The sequence below is a fragment of the Hesperophylax consimilis genome, chromosome 12 (assembly GCF_061612785.1).
Source record: "Hesperophylax consimilis isolate HC1 chromosome 12, BYU_Hcon_1.0, whole genome shotgun sequence".
NCBI classification, from domain to species: domain Eukaryota; kingdom Metazoa; phylum Arthropoda; class Insecta; order Trichoptera; family Limnephilidae; genus Hesperophylax; species Hesperophylax consimilis.
In genome coordinates, this window is record NC_142847.1 from 31043050 (window position 1) to 31067214 (window position 24165).

A 24165-nucleotide genomic window follows, 5' to 3' on the forward strand; every position below is an offset into this window, starting at 1 on the left:
ATTTCAATTGAACCTTTGAACCTTCCATATACTGGGAATTATATTATATATTTATATTTCTCAATCTCCATAAAACGGTTATACACCAATATATCACAGAGAAGATTATAAATTTGAGGTACACGTAAGTATAAAAATGACACGGGGGAAGTTTTACTATTTTCTGACATGCATCAAAAGATAGTTGCTAACGTCTGTAAGTGACGTTGAAAACTTCGATGGTCAATGCAGAATCGTGAAGCAGTTGAGTCGGTCTGTTGATTGGTGTGTTCTGATAGGCAGAAGTCCTCGCTTTCGGAGCATGGCTCGTGTTTGGTATAAAATGTGCATGTCTGTACATACAACCATAGAGTAAGGAAGAAAACTACAAGTGCCTTCCATACGAATGCGAATGAAAACAAATGTGCCACTAACTTAGTACGTTTTGGTTCTAGACCATTTAGCAAGTGGTCTGTTTCTCTTGCTTACACAATATTTCATCAAAATGACAATTAAACAAAGTGATACATAGTCATAAGTGATTAAACAAAAACTAGGTTAAATGTAACTATGATGTGATGAAACAAAACTAGTTTAAATAGGTAAGTTTTTAGATTCTCACGGCCAAAAGCATTTTTATTGTTTGTTTTTGGGGTGTTATGCCGTGTTGCGCTAACTCCTTCTTTAGCCGACGTTTCGGACAGCGTTGCAGTGTCCATCATCAGGGCAGATCCGGTAGATCTTCGCACATCTTCGGATCTACCGGATCTGCCCTGATGATGGACACTGCAACGCTGTCCGAAACGTCGGCTAAAGAAGGAGTTTGCGCAACACGGCATAACACCCCAAAAACAAACAATAAAAATAGTTTAAATAGGTTTCATAGGTAACTATTTAACCTAGTTTTTGCTTCATCACTTTTCATGACTTTATATCACTTTTTGTAGGTGTGTTGAACTGACATTTTGATGAGATACCCGGTCACCATCTCTCTTACACTTGCCTGAGATTGCATAGAAACACAGTTTTGTATGGAAACATATGCGCAAATTGAGCTTGTATTTGGATCACGAAACAAGCCCATAAGGCACTTCTTGTGTTATTCTTTATTTTATGACATACAACCTTTTGAGAATCCTTTCTTTCCGCCATAAATTACAATATCTAATGGTTCATAAGAAAGTCACCAGATGTCAAAATACTTTAAGTAAGAATATAATCTAAACAAAACAATATTACATATTACTACTTTAGCCCTAGAATAGTACAAATCTTATATCACAACAAAATACACTAATATTGTTATAACTGATATCTCAGAAGCTGATTTTAAGAAAGAAACAAAATTTAATGGCAACAGTAAAAAGATCAAATGATGATGTTTTTAAATTGAAAACTTGTGCAATTTTGAAATATACAGGCCTTAATGAATGCAGTATAAAATTTGTAGCGTCTAAAAATTACACAATTTATTTTAGACAATAAAATGGCACTGAATATTTTTCTGAAATTTACACTTAATTTGACACTACGTTAAGTTTACCGTGAATTGGAATTTGAAATTTAATTTCAACACAATTTGCAATAAATTATTAATTGAATTGGTAGTAAATAAATAACTTATTATTTGTGACAAGGACGTTGGCATTGCTTTCGCAGTTATCGCCTTAAAATTTTAGTTGACTTCTAAACTCAGCTTTTAAACTCGCTTTAAAAAATTATTTCTGATTCGCAAACTACTAAAACTGGTATTAAGAAACTTCCATCAAACTGGTATCAATTACTTGAATGGCAGTTAAATAATCTAATTAATAACTAAAGGCTGCAAAAAATACAAAGTTTTTTAGTTTTAATAAAATAAAGACACTCGACAATTTCCATAAAATATAAAATTTACCCCAGAAATGTTAACGTACACAAATTCCACAATATTTAGGTACATGCATATTGTTTTTAACATATGGATTTAAGTGAAAAAGAGATGTCACAGACTAGACGGCCAATAGCACAGGGCCGCTCAAATCCCACAGAGAGTAATATGTAATAGGACTTATTCCTCCTTAGAACAGGCCCATACTATAAAGCAAACATTATAATATGAATAAATTATCTAGCTATTGAAATAAATTGATTTCAAATTTATTACAACAAAACTACTAAAGTTGGTCATCGGTGCGATAGCGAGCAAACAATTTTTTTAAAACCAATAAACATTGTATTATTGGTAAAGCGACCATCTTTGTAACAACTGCCGCGGCCATATTAATAATAAGACAAGACTACCGAGGCAAACAAACCCGGGCGATCTAAATTGGAGTCATCCACTTTTACAGGGATTGTCGTATCACATAATTTAGTTAAGAATTGCACTTAGGTTTTGCCCGCCACCTTTGGATCTTCAATAGCCACAGCGGACGTAGCTTTGCCCAGAGCAGCTGTTGAATTGCTCGTAGCAGCTGTTGAATTCGACAGAGGAGCGGGTGAATTGGCTACGGCAGCTGTGGAGTTGCCCGTGGCAGCTGTAGCATTGGGAGCGGGCGGCGCGGTGGCAGTGGAACTGTGACTGGAGTTGCGTGAGTGTGTGTGGTCCATGCTCTCGGGTAGCTTGACTCCCTCCCCGATGGGGGTTTGCACCATGGCTGGAGGCGGTGCTTTGGACACACCGTGAGGAATGGTTCCACTCGGTATCTGCATGTGGTATCTGAAACAAAATGACAAAATCTAAATATTTCCTTAAAACACTTCAATTTCATAACAATTAAAACAATTTGCATCTCCAGTGCGATAGATAAGTAATGCCATGATTTATTACCCGTTCTACGGGCTTAATATATTATACATTGAGGGTCCTAAGACAAAAGGACGTTAGGGACATTTCAGTGTAAATGCGTTGTTTGCAGCATTAGGTTCGCAGATTTCTTATAAATTTTAGAGTAACTTTTTTTTTGTAGAGCGTAACTGATCACTTTGGAATGCTAAAAGGGTTTTAGTGGTAATGTAATATTTCTACTTGACTAAATTTAATCACACTCAATCATCCTCTACTTGACACTGCCACTACACTCCTGCGGGGCGAACTAGCGTATGTGATGAGGCGGTGAGGCTCGGTTAGCAGTCACGTATACACGATTTCCGGAAACTCGTAATACAAGCGGGAAACTGGTGAATCTAATCATATTTGGAGCCGATTTTGTTTGGTTTGAGCTTTTAAGCGAGTCCGAAGTTGGAATTTTGGAAAAAATCACTGCATAAATAAAACCATCACGCCGTTTACCGCAGGGGTAGGCATAGAGGACGGACCGCCAAACATCTCGGTCTTGGCATACACTCCATGTTTCTTTCACATTCATACATACTCTTCGGTTATTCTGACTCTTGACACGGCCCGACTGAAGTTGGTTCACTTGATCATGCCATCATTTCCTCAGGTGTCCCTGACTTTTTTACAACTCACGTATGTGAACAACTCACGTATGTAGGAGTATTCCTTACACTCTTTTCTTTGTTCATTCGCTCTACATACCCAAACCATCTAAGCGTCCCTTCCTTAATCTTACTCATAACGCTTGCATCAGCCTTTCAATTTACGTGAATCTCCACATTTCTCACATGGTTTTACCACACATACACCTCAGGTATCTCATTTCTAAAAAAATATATCGGTCACTAGACACTGAATATGATATGCTGGACATGTGTAAGAATACTTACTTGTAGATGTTCTCGGTGGACTCGATGGTGCCCTGGCGCAGGTTGAGCGAGCGACCCTTGACCCCCGTGGCGGCGGGGGGCGACCACCAGTCCACCACGCGGCCCACCACGGGCACGTGACGCAGCAAGCCCTCCTGCCACAGGCGCTCGCTGGTCTCCCGCTGTAGGTCCAAGGTGGCAGCCTGGATTCCTGAACACCATACAAATTTAGTGAAATGTTCATATCACTCTGTACATATTTCAACATTAAAGCAGACAATCCTTATGTTGAGATAGACTCGTGAAAGGAGAGTTCAGGGTCATGAAATTTGCACAGCTTTAATTGTCTAAAATTGGTAGATCCATTTAACTACCAAAATAAGGCAACATTTCATTAATTATGTATGTATTACGATTTTTTCAAGAATTTATTTTTAGATATTATGAAGCTAGATTGGTGGTTTCTTACCCTTTTTAACAATTTCAGTCATAGATTCAAGCACTTTGCTGTTCTCTTCAAAGTCTTTCCCAACGGACACTACGAGGTTGAGCAGTTCTTCCACATCAGTGTCGGCCGTCACCATACCAAACCTGGCAAAGGGATTAAAAATTAACAATTTCAAAAGACCAACTTAACCAAAATGAATAAATACATCACAATTTGAAATACATATACTTAAGTATTAAAATTTACATGGTACATATCATTCAAACAATTAAACAAAACCAATTACAAAATATACGGAGAAATGCGTGTCAGGGGATTATATGGCTTGCAAGCAAATGGAAGAAGTAATCAAGGCGCCCTAGAAAGACTTGGCACACGATTGTGAATCAAATATTTGATTTCAGTCATGCCGAAGAGTCCTTATGAAGCATAAAGCAAGGCGTGTGTGCCTCGTCTCTGCCGATCCTCGATCCTATCTGCTAGGATTGGTTGAAGTGAACATTTAGTACATATATTTTAGGTAATACCAACCTGACGCAGGCCATTCCGTCTGTCCCCTCGCCCAGCGAGAAGGCGGCGTCAGTGGCTCTCAAGCTCTCCACCAGCGACATGTTGAGGGAGTTAAGCTCCTCTTTGGTCTGGTCCGTGAGCAGGGCCTCCCAACCCTGGGGCACGTAGCGAACCCCCCCCAGGCCCGCCCAACCGGGCATGTCTACCAGACGCAGTGTGGGACTGGCCTCCAACAGGCGCTGGAAGGTCTCCTTGTGCTGCACGGTGGCCATGAGAATATCGAGCTGCTGCTCCAGACAGAGAGAGAGGCCTTCGAGGCGCTCAGTCATGGCGGCGCGCTCCTCCTGCGCCCACACGTCAGCCGGTGCCTCCAGCCCGCAGTAACGCAGTACCACGCCGTATGTCTCCGACTCGCATATCTCTATCATTATCTGCAATTTGACACAACTTAGGTTAGTGCAGTGCAAGTGCCATGACAGTAAATTTAAATAAGCTTGGATAAGGTTTCAATTTACCCATCCGCTGTAAAATAATTAGTAAAACAGCAACAATTCATTCGGCGTTCGGTTAAATTATTAAACAATAAAAAAGTGGGAATTACCCTGTGTAGGAAACTAATTTGTAGCATGCTGTAGCCTATAGCTGGGTATAATATCCGTGCGTCTAGAGTGAGGAGCTAGCGCGGTGGCCATGGCAGGTGCTAGATATCAAACTTATGAATTCGCCAATTGCGTCCGCAGTGATTGCATTCACTAGAATGTGGCGGGGCGCAAGGAGCGATGGTTCTATAGCGCTCGTTGCGGCCACACTGACAGGCCTAGCTAGCGCGCAACATATCTCTACTGGCGGGGGAAACAAACCAGGTTGGTCTTGTCGCCTGGCGTATGCGCTCTTCCGATCAATAATGTCCATCAATATGCAAAATTTTTTATCTGGTTTAGGCAAACCTTTACTCAAAATGTAGTCAAATGTTGACACAGCCATCCAAGTATACTCGGAGAATTTGGTAGGATACAATCTTAGTTCTTTATATAAAGTAAAGAATTTACTTTTTAACTCTCTATTTTTATATATATCGTGCACACAATCTCGTGTATTTAACTCCTTCAAATGCAATAGCCGACTGTCGAATAAAATTAGCAAATCTTCATCCATGCTTTGCAACCACTGGGAACACATGGCTGAAACAACTGAACAACTGTGGCCAGCTACAAGCTCCCTCCACCGCGTCAGCACTCGCACAAGTCGCCGCACGTTCACTGTGGACGTGCACTAAGTTTTCCGTCTAGGATTCCTTTAGCATTTGTGTGACCGCAGTTGGATAGTATGCGAGCATTGGATAGTGTACATTGTACATGCACATGGAAAGGTATGCAATAAAGAGTGTGAATGTTTTACCTGATCAGTGTCACGTTGCAGTATTTGTCCCAACCAGGAGTTAAGCTTATCGTAGTAGGCGGGCACTCTTCCCAGAACCGTTCCCTCGGGCACTTCGGGAATAAATTGGAATACTACACAGGACACTGCTACTTCGAAAATCGTCTGAAATATAATAAATATTTGTAGAAATAGAAATCCTACAATTATTTTATGAAAGTGTTAGCGGTTGGTTTTATGGGTACATTTTTAGTTACTTTACCTACAGTTTGAATGAAAACTAAAATACAAACTATCAAGCCTTTTGCGGTGACTTGATCCTTGGGATACCTGACTGTGCGCTTGTTGACTTTATCCTAATTGCTCACTTGTTTTTATATAATTATCAAAATGGTTTGTTTATAGTAATAAGTGGTTTTCAAAGAATAGCTGACCAACAAGTTAACGGATGATGACATCAAGCAGAGGTGAGCAATAAGTGTAAAATCAAATATGTTTTGATTTCAACAGAAGATTTCAGCTCTGCAGCTCACAGATGAAAAGCACGCTCTTCTCAGCCTTCTATACTAACGTGTACACATTCAAGCTCTGGGCCAACTACACAACTAGAACCATGGAAAGGCTTCGGGTGCAATATAATAATATACTATAGTTACTATCATTACAGAACTTATTCTATCCAGAGATGTGCTTTATTTCAAATAAATCCATTTCAAATGGAAATGCAAAATGGGTATTTTCCATTTAGCATTTTAAATGCTTTTCTAAAAACCATTTTGCATTTTAAATGCTTTTCTCAATGCATTTTCCATTTTAAATGCTTTTTGAAACATTCTTCCTACTTTCTCCACTCATCTTTTTTTCATAAGCCCCAAATATCAGTCGGTCCTCAACCTCGCTATGAGAGATAATTTACATTTGTCAAGTTGCTCCCTGGTAGGAGCCCTGGCAATTGAGTGATACCATTACAAAAAAATACTGATTCAAATACTGAACACGGCCATGACGCTGTAATATTAAATGTTAGATAGCAGTTTCTATGTTTTTACGTTGGCAACATTAGTCCCGCGCAAATGTTTTGTGGTTTCATAATCTGTAGTCGTGGTGTTTTTGGATTCACCATCATGTAATATGTTCGACTTTGTTAAATGACAAAATTGTTTAAAAATTCTATAATTATTTTAATTGTTTGACCTAAGAAACCATTTTGCATTTTCAATGCATTTTGAAAATAGGTATTTTGCATTTGAAATGCTTTTCTAAAAACCATTTTGCATTTTCAATGCATTTTGAAAATAGGTATTTTGCATTTGAAATGCTTTTCTAAAAACCATTTTGCATTTTCAAATGGAAAAGTTTTGACCCATTTCCATTTTGCATTTCAAATGGTTTTGGGTACTCATTTTGCACATCTCTGATTCTATCACATTTAAGGTGTGAATAGCACAAAAACATGATGATTAAATTAATTGTACCTTATATTATCTTTAAATTGCTAATTTATTATTTTTTTAATTTCAGTTGTACGGTAACATTCCCTCATCCCTTTCCTCCCCCATCCCACTCCAACGCCAAAACCTATTTCCCACTCTATCCATCCTGTATATGTATTTATAAACACATTTTCTTGTATAATGCATTATATAGTTTTATTACATTTGCTCTACCTCCATTTTTATAGACTTGGTTACTTAGTTTGGCTTTTAAATTTGTTACTTAGTTCTGCTTTTTATATTTTAGTCATTCACTAAGTTGTATATTACGAATTCAACCATATGTGAACATTTATAATTGGTCTGTTTCTTTTCCATCCTCCGCTGTATATTAAATTAATATTGTTTATGTTCCTTAAAATAAATAAATGCACATTGCATGCTGTTTGGACTTGCTAGTGCCTCCTCTAGTTTGCGGAAGGATGAGTTTACGGATTTGCAGCCTTAATGCGAACAAGGGTTGCAGGAGTGAGGAAAAGGATCTATAACTGAACAATTACCATCATCATGAATGATCCCATCATAGTTCGGGGTCGAGTATTGAAGCAAATTGGAGACTGGTATTGGCCCCAATAATCTTCAATCTCATAAATCAATAGCGACAAAGATTAATGATTTCCTTATTTACATTTATTTCTATTTATAATATTAAGAAACCTTATGAAAATGTGATGCTGGATGACGTAAGGCTGCGCACGATTTGAATCCATCGTGCATGGTAAAGATGTAATTTCAGGCTTTGTAATTTAATACGGTTGTATAAAATAAGGTTATTTGGCACAACTCTGTTGTAGGTGTACGGGATCACTGAATAAGAAATTACCGTTGTGTTCAGAGGTTTGGTAGTCAGATCGGTGATGGAGTAGGCGCCTCCTTCCCCGCCAGGCTGTTTACTCTGCAAATAAAGTGCAACATTCAGATAATAATTCTAATAATATACATTATCTAGCATTTGAAATACCTTCCGTTATGAAAAATAATTATACACCCGAGCATGGCGGGCGAAAAATACATGAAAAATGTTCAACAACCGTTATTTATTAACACCCTTTTTAGGGGCTTTTACATATGAATACAATAGAACCACATTAATTAAAAAAACATGTAATTCGAAATTTTGGCCAAAAAAATATACGGGGAAAATATTTTAATTAGAAATATGTTAATTCATAATTCAAAATTTATAAATTTTTCGCCCATAAATTTTTTTCATGTAATTCAAAATAATTCAAGTTATGCGAAAATAAAAAATAAAATTTCGAATATCTGAATCTGAAAGCCGTGGCGGTAAAATGCAGAATCCTAATTAGTATCATTATTTTGTAAATCGATTTACACTGGAATGTTGTATTTCTTCCAATTTTCTTTCTAATATCCGAGTTTGAAGGACCGAGAAAATTTGTTTTACGAATTTACTCTAAATATCTGAATTTCGGTCGGTCGCGATGGAAATTGGCAGCGAACTATCGATTTACGCGTAAATATATTGTATTATTATGAATTTACTTTGAATAACTGAACTTGAAGGGCCAATCGCGGCAGTAATCGGCTGCGAAAATTCGATTTACACGGGAATAATTCGTATTATTACTTATTTGAAGGGGCAGCCGAGGGAACCCATTTTCGGCGTTTTTTTTTTTTCATTAAATTTTGAACTACGTGGGAATTTGTTAATAACGAGGTTCTACTGTAGTAAAAATTATACAGTATTTATTACACATAACTGAACTGCCTCAGTAACAACATTTTGTATTTGTTTAGTGATAAATGGAAGATGTCCACTGATTCAGTATAATTATTTCCCTCCATGAGTATTCTGGTCAAAAAGGAATACATATGGTAGTTAATCCTAGAGTTTATGCACTGGAATAAGGGCTTCTAGTATTACGTAGTGGAATCCGAAAGCTTATCAATGCAAGCAATTCTGGACTATCTAATGCATCATTTAGAATTTTATATAGAAATATCAAGTCCTTATATTTCAATGAATAGAAAAGAGAATTTGATGTAGTATCCATGTATTTTCTGCTTTATCTCGCCACGGATAAGCTAGTGAAAAGAAGCGAGGCGGCGCCGATCCAATGCGGAACTGATATTGGTGCAATAACTTTTACCTATCTTTTTTTTAATCATCTTGGTGTTCCTATTAAAAACAATTTTAACGATTGCAGCGTCCTTCATTTATTTGTAAGACCGTGAAATGATTTGATTATAATAGAATAGTTACCAATATCCTGATGCAGGGCATCTTGGCAACTTCATTCCAAACAAGCCAGACGCTATTGAAGGCGGCGGTGATGCGCGTGACAACGGCGTCTCGGCCCGCCGCCTTCAGGGCCGTCCACAGCGGCAGGGCGCCCAGCCGCCGCGCCGAGTGGTCCGACGTTAGCCCGGCCAGCAGCGGCAGGGCACCCTCCCGGCCCCGTGCACCCGCTCCCGAGTCCAGCAGGCGGTACAGGGTCTACTCGCTGGTTAAGGAGATATTGCATTGCTTGCAAACAGCACATTTTTATTCCATCAAAATTTAAAATAAGTTATTCTTTAAATGGTATAAAATATAGTCGCTATCATCATCTGTCTGTTTGTGCGCTTAGTTCTTTTAAACTATGCAACGGATTGTGATAGGGTTTTCCACTATTATTTAGAGAATTTCTTCCGGAAGGTTTATATATATATAATACATGCACATGTATTTTACTTATAGAAAGTAGAGAAAAGTCGATGTTTTGTGAACAAGTTGCAAAAAATATATTACGTATTAAGGAATTGTATATCTTGAAAAGGTCTACAGAGAAGTCTGTGATGGTGTATGTCTATCTCCTAAAGTTAACCTTGTATATCTTGAAAAGGTCTACAGAGAAGTCTGTGATGGTGTATGTCTATCTCCTAAAGTTAACCTTGTATATCTTGAAAAGGTCTACAGAGAAGTCTGTGATGGTGTATGTCTATCTCCTAAAGTTAACCTTGTATATCTTGAAAAGGTCTACAGAGAAGTCTGTGATGGTGTATGTCTATCTCCTAAAGTTAACCTTGTATATCTTGAAAAGGTCTACAGAGAAGTCTGTGATGGTGTATGTCTATCTCCTAAAGTTAACCTTGTATATCTTGAAAAGGTCTACAGAGAAGTCTGTGATGGTGTATGTCTATCTCCTAAAGTTAACCTTGTATATCTTGAAAAGGTCTACAGAGAAGTCTGTGATGGTGTATGTCTATCTCCTAAAGTTAACCTTGTATATCTTGAAAAGGTCTACAGAGAAGTCTGTGATGGTGTATGTCTATCTCCTAAAGTTAACCTTGTATATCTTGAAAAGGTCTACAGAGAAGTCTGTGATGGTGTATGTCTATCTCCTAAAGTTAACCTTGTATATCTTGAAAAGGTCTACAGAGAAGTCTGTGATGGTGTATGTCTATCTCCTAAAGTTAACCTTGTATATCTTGAAAAGGTCTACAGAGAAGTCTGTGATGGTGTATGTCTATCTCCTAAAGTTAACCTTGTATATCTTGAAAAGGTCTACAGAGAAGTCTGTGATGGTGTATGTCTATCTCCTAAAGTTAACCTTGTATATCTTGAAAAGGTCTACAGAGAAGTCTGTGATGGTGTATGTCTATCTCCTAAAGTTAACCTTGTATATCTTGAAAAGGTCTACAGAGAAGTCTGTGATGGTGTATGTCTATCTCCTAAAGTTAACCTTGTATATCTTGAAAAGGTCTACAGAGAAGTCTGTGATGGTGTATGTCTATCTCCTAAAGTTAACCTTGTATATCTTGAAAAGGTCTACAGAGAAGTCTGTGATGGTGTATGTCTATCTCCTAAAGTTAACCTTGTATATCTTGAAAAGGTCTACAGAGAAGTCTGTGATGGTGTATGTCTATCTCCTAAAGTTAACCTTGTATATCTTGAAAAGGTCTACAGAGAAGTCTGTGATGGTGTATGTCTATCTCCTAAAGTTAACCTTGTATATCTTGAAAAGGTCTACAGAGAAGTCTGTGATGGTGTATGTCTATCTCCTAAAGTTAACCTTGTATATCTTGAAAAGGTCTACAGAGAAGTCTGTGATGGTGTATGTCTATCTCCTAAAGTTAACCTTGTATATCTTGAAAAGGTCTACAGAGAAGTCTGTGATGGTGTATGTCTATCTCCTAAAGTTAACCTTGTATATCTTGAAAAGGTCTACAGAGAAGTCTGTGATGGTGTATGTCTATCTCCTAAAGTTAACCTTGTATATCTTGAAAAGGTCTACAGAGAAGTCTGTGATGGTGTATGTCTATCTCCTAAAGTTAACCTTGTATATCTTGAAAAGGTCTACAGAGAAGTCTGTGATGGTGTATGTCTATCTCCTAAAGTTAACCTTGTATATCTTGAAAAGGTCTACAGAGAAGTCTGTGATGGTGTATGTCTATCTCCTAAAGTTAACCTTGTATATCTTGAAAAGGTCTACAGAGAAGTCTGTGATGGTGTATGTCTATCTCCTAAAGTTAACCTTGTATATCTTGAAAAGGTCTACAGAGAAGTCTGTGATGGTGTATGTCTATCTCCTAAAGTTAACCTTGTATATCTTGAAAAGGTCTACAGAGAAGTCTGTGATGGTGTATGTCTATCTCCTAAAGTTAACCCCCAGCAACGCCAGGTACACATCAGTTAGTTTTTAATATATTTTTTTTTATTATTTTAATATAGATCATATGGGTTACATGAATACATACATATTTTGCAAAATATAATATTAAGGTTCATAATTGGTCATGTATACCTTATCAGAAAAGAGGAGCTCTTGTGCCTGATAAGGGAGCCACGATTCTTACTTAGATTCAATGTTATAATATTATGTTATGTGCATATAAAATTATAATATACTGGAAAACATTTAGGATGGTTTCACAGAATTTGAATAAATCATCAGATTATTTTGAAAAATAAATCAGTTCTGTGAAAGTCCAATTCAAGTTCTGTTATTAATTACTGTGAATGATGAATAATGGCCCATGATGAAATAATTGAGGACTTGAATAGCACTTTGACAGAACTTGAATTTTAACTTTAAAATTAAATGAATTCTGTGAAACAATCAGTTCTTAAAATATTTAAATTTGATCAAGATATTATATGCCTTTTATAGCTAAAAACAATAAGTAGGCATAAACATGGCAAGAGGCTGTTTCTCAGATATGTTTAGCAAGGACATCATTGGTGAAAGTGCATAGATATTTTACAATATCAGATATTTTTTTCCATTTTTCTATTGAAATTCTCCTAAGTCACATTCTTTTTCAAACATCAAGTTTAGTTTTAAACAAAAAAGAGATCGGTGCTGTGAGGCTTTGGCACAGTCTAGGTTCGCCCAAAGAACAGTACTGCTACCCATATTAAAGACGAACGTGTACACATATCTATTAAAATTTGTATTGAATTCTCATATAAAGGATACAACATTTGGAAGGCCAGGAATACCAAGCCACGTCCCCAGCGGCAATGTAACTGAGTCGGAAATTCTGGGAGGCTGAAAGAAACAAAAACATTTAAAATATTATTAAAAGAAACCTTAAAATAATTCAATACAAACTGAGTGAGCCGCTGTGTTAAAATTTTACTAAAATGCAAGATCACAGTGTCACCAACGAAAGCTGAACTGAAAAATTGCATGAAATCTACACAGTGCTAAGCGTTGAACTATCATTGTTACTTTGGATAGATTTTAGTATCAGCTGCACTTATGGTTGAGTCAAAATCATCAAGTATATAATGAAAATAGTTAGGGCCAGTTATGTGAATGACCGTCATATTTGACATTGTTGTAAATCAACTATCAGCGCCATTTTGAATATTTTGACTTTTGAGTCAAAAGTCTAAATTCAAATTAGCATTTGCCAAGTTTTGATGCTTGAAAGTGGCCTTTATAATATTTAAAGTTGTCAGAAGAAAAGCGTTAGGTGTGATTAAACATTCAACAAATGCGATCTTTAATTAAGAATGAATAAAGAATTAATTTCGTTGATGTGTACTTGGCACATTTAAAAAGCATTTCATAAAAGTGTATACAGGTTGATAACATAATAATGATATGATGACAATAAAAATGTCAAGCTATGTAAAATGAAAAGCATTATTTGCCAGTGCACTCTCATACATATTACATACTTATTCAATCTGCATTTCAAAATTGTGTATTTTCCTTGGTTATCTAAATCCAAAGTAATTCAACATCCAGTAATAGAAACAGTTTATCAGTGTAATGCGAAATTTACCCTTTCCATTATAAAAAAACTGAGAGTTCTGGTGTAAAAACAATAACACAAAAACTTCTGTTACAAAATTTGTGGTAAACCTAACTGATTTCAGCTCGTTCCACCACATGCAAAGGTGTGCATTCCTTATAGACATATAAGTACCGCCTACCTTACCTTACACAAGAAATAATATAAAAACGTTTTAATTAATTGCAATAAATCAATCTATCCTTTCAAAAATATGTGCCCAGTTCCATCTACGAATCTACGCGCTTCCGACCGCCTTACTATATAATATATCATGTCAAAAGCAGGAACTAAGTACGCAAAATGACGCATGTGTCATATTCAAATGTTGACTGTATTCTACACAAAAAAGTATGTGTGCGCGAAATGCACATTTAATGGGAAGACTCGTTTGTGTTAGTGTGGATAAAGGCTGTGCCTATTGGTACAAATCATAAATGTAGTAATAAGTGCCATCTGTTGTTACTTCTATTAATTAGTACAACTTTACAAACAAAATGACAATCTTATTATATTGGATTTCTATGGAAAAATGGAAATTTATATACCCTGATTAAAAACTATGTGAACGCCACTTTATATATCCTTTTAGCTGTAAAAAGAAATGCTACATTCAATAATAAAATACATTTCGAAAGAAATTCTTCCCCATAGGAAAAACTAAACCCTTCCACACACTTTTCCACAAATGATCATCTATCTTTCGTAATCCTATATGTATTTAAAATGACTGATTTTCGCATTTTTATATATAAATTCTTTGATAGATCTAATACGCCTAAATTTTGAATGAGGGAGCTAGGTATAATGCCAGTAGCCGAAATAACTATATTATTATTTCTATTTTGTGTTATTTTCTAGTGAGACAAACTGAAATGAATTGAATTCCTCCTATTTCCAATGATAGTGGAGATGGCTAGCAGAGAAATAAACCCATAATGCCGGGGTATGTAGTAATATCTTACAATAGTGGTATTTCCGTTGGTGATGGCGAGGGCGGCAAGCGTGTTGCCGCGCAGGTGCAGCCAGCAGTCGTGCAGGCGGCACAGGTCATGCAGGCGGGAGATGTTGTCGCAGTGGCCCACGATGGCTGTTCCTGCATCGGCCAGCACCATCAGCGGCATCCGCCCCGCCCCCACGTCCTCCGCAATCATACGCTGCAGGGCCGACACGTCCATCGTCTGGTTGGACCCTGAAATACCGATTATAATTACTAGACATTGGATTACAAAAAGAATTTGCGTTTTGCATATTTCAGCCATTTTATTCCTCTGAGCATAATTTTTTCAAGGTTCTGCAGTTTACTACCGTGTTAATCTTCGAAAATCAGCTAAACATGTATTCCCCGTGGGTTGGTGGTCATGATGGGAATTGCCAATTTTATTTTTCTGTATGCAACACCAACCTATCTAGAAATCAAAAAATTGGCAGAATTCAGCTGTAAACCAATTGCGGGGGTAACTAGAGAGGATCAAACGCAAGACAACTACTCTGTCTTGGCAAACACTCTTTCCTTTATTGATACAATGCTCTAGTGTTATTTCGTTACAAGTATATGATTCACTTGACGGTGCCATCATTTGCTAAAGATTAAATCTGAACAATAATTGTCCAATCTTTATATTTAAGTAAAAAAGAGTATCATGGAGTATTTTTTAGACAAATCCACAATTTTATTCCGAGATTGATGAAATTTTCAACAATTGACCTTGAAAACAAGATGAAGGTCAAAATAAGACAAAAATTACTGTCTGCAAACACTTTTAAAAACTTTGCGTAAAGCCCGAGCAATACCGGGAACTTAACTAGTTTGTATTAGTGATCGATGTCAGTATTAAGCAATGAGTCATGACTCATTTTATAAAGAGCTGGAGCCCCGGTACCAGCTCAATATTTTCGTATTGCTCAAAGGGTCGATTCAATTGAACGGGAGCTGTGAGCTCAGAGCGTATGAGCAATGAGCATACTGTACTCGCCGTTCCGGTACCGCTCCCACGATGCGGCTCGAAGCTCCCAGCATATGAATCTATACGCCACTCGAACCACAAGTAAAATAAGATGCTAGGTACATATGTCCAAGTCTATATGTTGGACTGTCAGACGTTGTTTACGTCTCTGAGCATGTAATATTGAATGGTGCTATTTTTCTAAAATATCTCGTGATAAAAAAGAGTAAACATTCAATTGAGCCATGATACGGTTTGGGAGTCGTACGAATAAGGCCTATCAAAAAGAGCTACTTCAATTGTGTGACTCGCTCCTGAACCTTTCATCACTAGTCAGTATGTCACCCAAAATATTTATTTAGTAAGGCATCTTCTAGTAAAATGTTTTGTAGCAACCAATGATAAAAGTATTATCATATAAGCACGCCATAAAACTGCTGTTTGCTTCTGACATTGTACCGATCAGATAAAGAGTATATTTATTGCAATATGTGTATTGTGTAACCAGATTAACATTGAAGCTAAAGCATCACACTTTGAGTTTCACTCTTCCAAATGTCTCATAGTCAATATCTACAGTTTAAACTGCTGTGTGTTTTAGATTAGGACAATATAACATTGACAGTGCGTGTAATATTGTTTGGATTGGGTTTTAATTATGAGTCATGAAGCAATACTGGTTTAGGTAATGTGACAGACACCACTTTATATGCAAAGGAGGCTGTTTCATTTCAAGCTAAGATAAGAATACATTATAAGTATGCTTCCTCATGGAATTATTACTATCAAGTTGATAAGCCCTGGTGTATATAGCACGGTCGATCGATTAAACCCTATATCAATATGATATTGACTAAATTCATCATCTATGGTCATTAAGCGATATTTGCGAGCACAGTCAGCATATGATCCAGAGAGTCGGTAGACAAAAGTCAGTTAAACTTCGGTTAACTGTCAATGTGCACAACTTTCTGAATAATATTGTTCGTTATGAAAAATAACTGGCTTATTGATGAATGGAGGTGAACTAACGAAGGTCTCACAAATGATTTCAATTGTATACGCTATCCATAGATTAAATTAATTTATCTAGGACGCGATCAATTGATTTCGTTTCAGCTTGGAGAAACGAAAGTTGTTAAAATATCCTCGTTATGACTAAACACTCCATTCCTTTGCCGTTTAGGAATGTCAATCCATAAACACATTGGCCAGTGTTGCTACCGTATAACAATTTCTTATTTATTTCATCACAATATCGGTTCTAGGTGATATATATTCTATAAATGACCGTGCTAGGGAAATCGATATAAAACCTTGGGTAGTTGAGCCTATCAATCCAATATTGTTAATTTCAATTTGATCATACTAGACCCCCCGGGGAAGTTTATAAAACTTTATTGCTTTTGACCTGAGTTAAATGTAGGAACTTATGTATGTGTGTTATTTCTCGGTGACCGGGTATCTCACCAAAATGACAATTCAACACACCTACACAAAGTGATATAAAGTCATGAAAAGTTATGAAACAAAAAGTTTATGTTTTATCACTTTTAATGAGTCTATATCACTTTCTAAAGGTGCGTTGAATTTTGATTTTGATGAAATATCATGGAACCGTTATTTCTCATACCATTTAAATGAAGAAATATAGTATCATACATATTTACAACTGATTCCAAGGAATCGACTCTCCAATAGCGATCAAGAGATATTCATTATGCGCCATCTACAAATGAAAAATTACCCGTCTTCTTGACAAACTTTGTCGAATATTTCATTTATGTGTATACTTGAATGTCGAAGATAGTTTGAAATGTCAAAAAAAAAAACAAAACAAAACATCACTGCATTATTTTTGTACACACCTTAGTTTCGACATCTAGAGCTGAAGAACAGGATGAGGGTGTTATGAATGGAGACACAATGACTTTGTTAAGCCTAAAATTCCTGAAAGTCTTGGTCTGTCAAATTAGCGAAAAAATCGAGCCTCTGGCGGAATGTTCTTGTTGGTCTCAAAGCAGCTGCTTCTATTGTGTATTGCAGCCAACATCGCCGGTAAATCAGTCATTATATGGGACCTTAAAACAAATTTGGTGTCGACTGGTTCAACCCACTCATTTTTTGCGTGGAATGACTTTTGACATTTGGTATGCATGTATCTTCGACAAGACTCGAGAATAAGAAAGTCGACCAACTTATATACTTTCGATGGTGATTGCGAGCGGCCTGATTGGAGAATCGAGCCCCCAAATAAAATGTTGAGAGATGTCTGGTGAGAGACCACCAATCAGATTCAAAAGTTGGATGAAATGGCTTATCCCTTTAGTGGGTATCAAAGATATTAGAAGAACGAGATATGCTATGTTGGCCGCCGGACCGTAGGCGGAGTACTACCTAATTAGGGTACTTTGAATACTATCGGGACGTGTACGCACAGAAATCTGTTCTATGTATTAGTGCGGATACCTTAGCGTAAGCGAAGGTGTGCAGTAGTGTTGGTGAACAAAACCGGCGACACTGGGCAAAACAATTCCACACAGTATGAACTGCTCATAGCACATCTCGTTCTTCTAATATCTTTGGTGGGTATAGATGACACTTATAATAATAATATTTGGCTGATTTATATAGTGTTGATTTTGTGAAAAATCAATAAAAAATTGGCTTCCAATTAAGATTTACAATTCAGAAACTTACATCGAAGTCTTATTGCTACTGACTTACGACGAAGACTTATAACTAATGACTTAAAACTAGTAACTTAATGACATACATATTTACAACTGTGGCTTAAAGTTAGAGACTTACAGCTTACATATTTACATTTAAACATAAATGTTTCGTGTTATCTCAATTTATAAAAAAAGCATAGAACATAGTCTAAGTATTGATATCTTAAGTGAATGAAATGTAATGAACTGAATGGATAAAAGTAATCGTCAATATTCACCGATTCATCGCTCAACATTAAACAGATTGAGGAGTTAGGAGGAGGCTCCCACTGACAACTGTCCATTGGTAGGTAAATCAATACCACTTTAAATTTATCAATTTTTCGAAGAAAATTTCTTCTGAAAGCTTCTCACTTAGTGATGTCATTATTTATTAGAATATTCTATTGAGTATTATTCTAATTAAATTTATCATGAGTAGTAGTGGGGAATTTTTTTGCGGACATCAACAATTAAAAAGTATATAAAAGGACAAAGAAAATACCAATGTGTGAGTAGAATTTATGGGAATAAATGTCTGAAAAGGTGAGTTTTTAGTTTGCATCTAAATTCTGTTGATTTGGTTATACATCTCAATTACACAGGAAGTTTATTCCAAGCCTCGGGGACGAATAATCAAAATTCACAATCACCAAACTGTGTTCTTCTGTTGGGTGTTCTGTGGGGTATTTAACTGTTATGCAATACTACTTACCAAAGACAGTGTTTACAAGAACTGGTCTGATGCAGGCCAGCGGCAACCCCAGCTGGCGGCACAGGTGCTGCACCACCCCCAGGGGGCTGCTCACCGAACTGTAGATGCACGGCAACTGGTTTAACAGGGCACCACCTGAAACACCAAACAACCGACAAACACATGACACAGGAGACTCTTAGATGATCATTCAAATAGACACAAGAGTGTATTGATTCTTGGCTCGTTTCAGCTATTGATCAAATGACAGCAAAATCGAGCCCATTCATAGACCTCCCAAGTAAAAGACTTGCCCTAACATAAAATCCTGGAATTATTTTGACGAGCTGGTGGCAAACCAAGTGACCATATTTTTGGCACCACAAGGGTTCAAGAATGCTTTCAACAAACTATGATGTCGTATGTTGACCGCCGAAGAACGCACATTGAAATAACTAGACCCTGAGCAGAAAAGAAAAGTTCCCTAAAGTAAGGCAACGGTTTGCAGCGCAGTCCATTGTGGGACTTTTATGCGCATTAACCGAACCGCCTACAAATCAGGTAGCGTAGCGACATGAAAATGAGTCTGGTGAGTAAATTATAACACATTTGTTAAAGTGTCTAACTAAACAGTTAGAATCTGCACATTTGATTTCTCCCTGATGGGATGGTCTATTAATTTGGGTGTCTATGAGCTCATTGTTAATTTAAATACAGAAAAGAAAAAAAATTTGGTTGTGACTGAGAATCCAACTTAAAACCTATTACTTGCAAGGGTTACCGCTCTACCGGTTGTGGTACAATCGGATAAGAGAATATTGGGAAAACGTCCCAACTGATGAAAAAAAATATAAGATGTGTTCAATAAAACTAACCATTGCATTAAAATGATGTTTACGAAAAAATTAAGTCTAAGAAACCAAAAGCACTTGGAAAATACGATATGCATAGATGTATTAGACGGAGCTGCAAAAGAATTAGCAAGCATAATGCATAATAAGCCGATTCTCAACAGTAATTATTGTTTACACGGCATAAAATTTGTGACTGAAAATATGATTATAGCCTTTTTTAATCAATAAACAAAGCTTATTCTAAGGAATCATTTTGCATTCTTTTCCATTGGGAGGTTAATATTTTAAGAAAGGCCATTAAATTTATGACACCATTAAGTGTTATCAGCAAAAATGGAAACGACAGGTTTTAACAGATATTCATTTTCGATTTGGTTTGCTAGTATTGTAAAATTAGTAAAAAAAAAAACCTTTTATACTGACAATTCTTTTTTAATATAAGCCTTCATCCATCCATCTTCCGATGAACCTGAACTGTCATTAAGTGCAAATGCCTACAACCACCTCCATCTTTATTAATACAGGCCGTGCTGTAGAAAATGAACTGACAGTTAAAAGAGACCTGTTTTTGGACTTTTGCACTGGGTTTAGCAGGGTTTGGTACTAATCCCTGCTACTAACCTATATTCTACAATATATACTAATCCAGATCAAAAATCCGAAAACAGGTCTCTTTAAAACCTAAGACAAACTACGCTATATGATTATTTGGGAGTGGCCATTGCAGATTATATGTTGAAGTGTCACACTATGCTATGATCTTCCACAAGGGAGAGGGTCAAATCAATTGGGGAACTGCCGTGGAATATCATTTCTTTGTATGAAATCTGTCAAAATGTCACCTTGACGGATGATAGCCGCACGATCACGGCTCTCCGTAAATTGATCTGACCTACGGCAGGAAAGGGGGTCGCATCATTTTTAAATATCGCCTGGGTAGCAGATTACGGCGTATCATCGTAGCCACACCCACACTTATAACGCATCAACTGTCAGGTGTTACAGGTCTGTATAGGATTGCATGGCGAGTGATATGGAGTTATATAAAACGCTTTGATGCGTAAAGCGTTATCTGTCGCCCTCATAACTTCAGTCATTTCATTTTCTACAGCACGGCCTTTATTAATAAAAGATGGCGGTGCTACAACTGATAATGTCTTCACAGCACATTTTTGACATTGTGTTCAGGTAGATCTTTAGCTAAGCTTGCTATGAAATAAAATAATTTAAATTAATTATTTTATAAGTTCTGAACCAAAAGTTTATATTTCGTTTATTATGAATACATATAATTTAAACTTTAAAAGAAATTGACGCATTACTCCTACGGAATGTACATCTTGACATGAAAAACTTTGCAGTCTATATTTAGCGCTAACATAATTTTCTATTTGGTTTCCGCAAATAATATTTTTTTTTTGTTAATGCCATAAAGCGATACAAATCAAAAAATTTGTGAAAAATGATTCACAAAACATTTTTCAATTTGCATTACAGACTTTGGAAATCAATAAAAAAGAACTGATGATTCCAGTGTTAGGAAGAGCCAGAGAAACAGTTTTTATTTTTTTCTTGCTTAGTGTTGATACTAAGCTAGGCTCATTATTTTTAATAAAACGGCAACACAGAACAACAAATAAAATAATAATAAATTATAAATAAGAGAACTTTTAACTCGTCAGGCTAATTTGTTCAGTTTTGGGAACAAACAGTTAGTACCCGTAGAATAAATTTGTTTGCTTTTTGAACAACTCATATGGTATCATAGAAATCATTGTCTCCCTTACCGTCATAGTTAGAAATATGAACTAAACAATGTTAAAAAGAGATAACACCAAGTTTTATTCAAATATGGAAGTTAACCACAGAAAATTCTGGGAATTATTTTGTACATTAAAATATGTGTTTTTGAGAAGTGGAAGTATACACAAATTCTGACAGGATCTTTAAGAATTATATCAGGCAATATTTCAGAGGCCTGAAAGGTTAAAGCAATGGACATCTTACAATGTAAAACAGAACCAACGCAAAATCAACAGCTTATTGAAATATTTTAAAGTTAAATGAGATGTGGCTTTTGTATATCATAGTTATCATCCGCACTGAGAGGGATTACTGTTTTCACATATATTAGAAAGATGAATAACTTTTACCTCCTTCTTCTAAATATCTTGGATATTTATAATGGAGCATCAGTCTCGTCACTTTGACTAATCCCTCCAGTTGGTCGTGGTGGTAGCAGGCATTGCAGTCTACGAACCTGAAAGATTAAAATGTACATTTTAATAACTTATTCAAATTCTCAACAATAAGGAAGTTGAGTGAAAAATATTTTGACTTATAAAAAATATGTTCATGTAGATCAAAAAATATCGATTCTAAATATATAAATATATTTCTATATTATTATTCTTACAATTAGTTAAACGTTCTTGAAAAAGCATTCAATAGCAATATACTGTATACGCTCCACGATTGGTCGAAAGAATTCTGTCGTCACATGTGTCGTGACTTGTACGTACAACGGAACACCTATGGTGCATCTCTTTCTATTACATGAGAGATGGTCGATTTAGATGAGAGAGGTGTATAGGCCAAAGGTTTATTTGGGTTTGTCAAATATATGTACGTATTTGTTATTATTATTATATGAAATGGATTTCTAAAGATACATATTCGTATAGTGCTTTATAATAATATGTTGTTTATTGCATAACTTAGATGTTTTTATTATTATACATGTCACAAAGCATGTGATACACTTCAGGCCGCCGGCCGCTCAGAAAAGTCTCACAGTGAACTGGGCTGTAAACCGTTATTTTACTTTTGGTCTCTACTTTTCTGCGCGGTGGTCCTGAATTCGCGCGGGGAACGTCAACAAGTAGCGACGGCGATACCGTACAAGTACCGTATCGGGCGTGAAAAGCAAATATTCTAACTTAAAATATTAATTTAACTATGAAATCTTAATCAATTTTCTTTTTTTTTTAATAACATCAATTATAATAGACGGTTAACATTGGTAAAAAATTACTGGAATTCCTTGTTGAAGAATTAAATTTTTTTCCATACATAATGCTTAAGCGACGTGGTTTTCACAGTTCTAATGACGTCACACTACACCCCGCCTGTTACCGCTCGGATTCCGCTCGTTTTGGCGGGCTTAATAAAATTTAAACTTTGAGAATTAATTTAACTATGAAAACAAACTTAAAAAAAAAAAAAAAAATACCAGTATTTAAGTTTGAATGCGAACATTGATAAAAAAAAAAAAAAAAAATATACTCAACTTCCTTATTCTATTATTATATTCAATTTAAAAACAAAAGCTTTTCATTTGAAAAGAAAGTGGATTACATAAATAATAAACTACCAATAAAATTAAAATAAATTTTTCACTATTATTTATTCAATAGTGCATGCCGCAAATACAATATTATGTTTAAACGGGGATATTGAAGTTTGTGATTGGTAAAGGCTAACAGGAAGATGTCAATGAATTATAATTAAACAATGTACGCAGACGTACACCATGTATAATGATTTACAAAAGTGAGAGAATTGTTGTTCAATGACAACAAGCAACGTACCTGAACAAATGACTGAGCCATCGCGTTGTGTCTGTATTGATGCGAGCACTTAACTTCTGGAGGTGACTTCTTTCCAGGCTACCGGCGTAGGCAGCTATGCTATGCGACATTACGGATATCTTGGCTATGTGGTTGAGAGTTGGGAGAGGCCAGGCGACATCTTCATCGTTGGGATCACTCCTGAAAATTAAGTCTTCGATTGTTTTGATGATGTCTTCCAGGGGCGTTTCTTCCGGGCCCAGAAAGCCGGTACTCTGTTTGCGCAGGGCCACCGGAGACCTCTCGCCCAAACCTGCCCCAGCTTCTAGCCTTTCTATCACCTGTGACACCTGAAATTCTATTTCACCGAGCGGCCGGCGCTCCTGCAACAAATTGACAAGGGTTAAAATAAACATTGATCATAACTTGTATATGCCGACGTAATAATAATTGTGCAATTGTTTATATTGTAAATTAGGTATCCTACCTTGTCTTTATCGCATTCGGAGGCGATATTTTCCATTATAAGCGTGTTTTTATTAGCTAAAACAGAATCCTCCGCCATCGTGGCAGTACTTGAAATTGTAAACGTCACTGAAAAGTGAAACCGAATGTTTGTCAAATAGTAAATAAAAGAAG

At 36.4% G+C, this 24165-nt stretch overlaps 1 protein-coding gene across 1 annotated transcript; it reads right to left on the minus strand.

Annotated features, from left to right (window-relative positions):
• Nucleotides 1–810: 810 nt before the first annotated feature.
• LOC149419494 (pyridoxal-dependent decarboxylase domain-containing protein 1) lies at nucleotides 811–24111 on the minus strand. The gene is made up of 13 exons (XM_089638336.1): nucleotides 24014–24111; nucleotides 23548–23909; nucleotides 22111–22217; nucleotides 19125–19259; nucleotides 14715–14941; nucleotides 12924–12995; nucleotides 9725–9958; nucleotides 8321–8392; nucleotides 6026–6169; nucleotides 4649–5058; nucleotides 4139–4260; nucleotides 3691–3880; nucleotides 811–2680 (listed from the first exon to the last, which is right to left on the minus strand). The coding sequence occupies exons 1-13, from the start codon at nucleotides 24089–24091 to the stop codon at nucleotides 2350–2352; spliced, it is 2484 nt and encodes an 827-aa protein (XP_089494462.1). The 5' UTR covers nucleotides 24092–24111; the 3' UTR covers nucleotides 811–2349.
• Between the last annotated feature and the right edge of the window lie 54 nt (nucleotides 24112–24165).

Excerpts from the sequence above, each read along its gene's own strand:
- LOC149419494 (XM_089638336.1), bottom strand. The coding sequence starts at position 24,091 with ATGGCGGAGGATTCTGTTTTAGCTAATAAAAACACGCTTATAATGGAA. Across the intron at positions 8,393-9,724 it reads TGCCCTGCATCAGGATATTG|AGTAAACAGCCTGGCGGGGA; the intron begins GTAACTATTCTA and ends CTTTATTTGCAG. Across the intron at positions 6,170-8,320 it reads CCAAACCTCTGAACACAACG|ACGATTTTCGAAGTAGCAGT; the intron begins GTAATTTCTTAT and ends ATTATATTTCAG.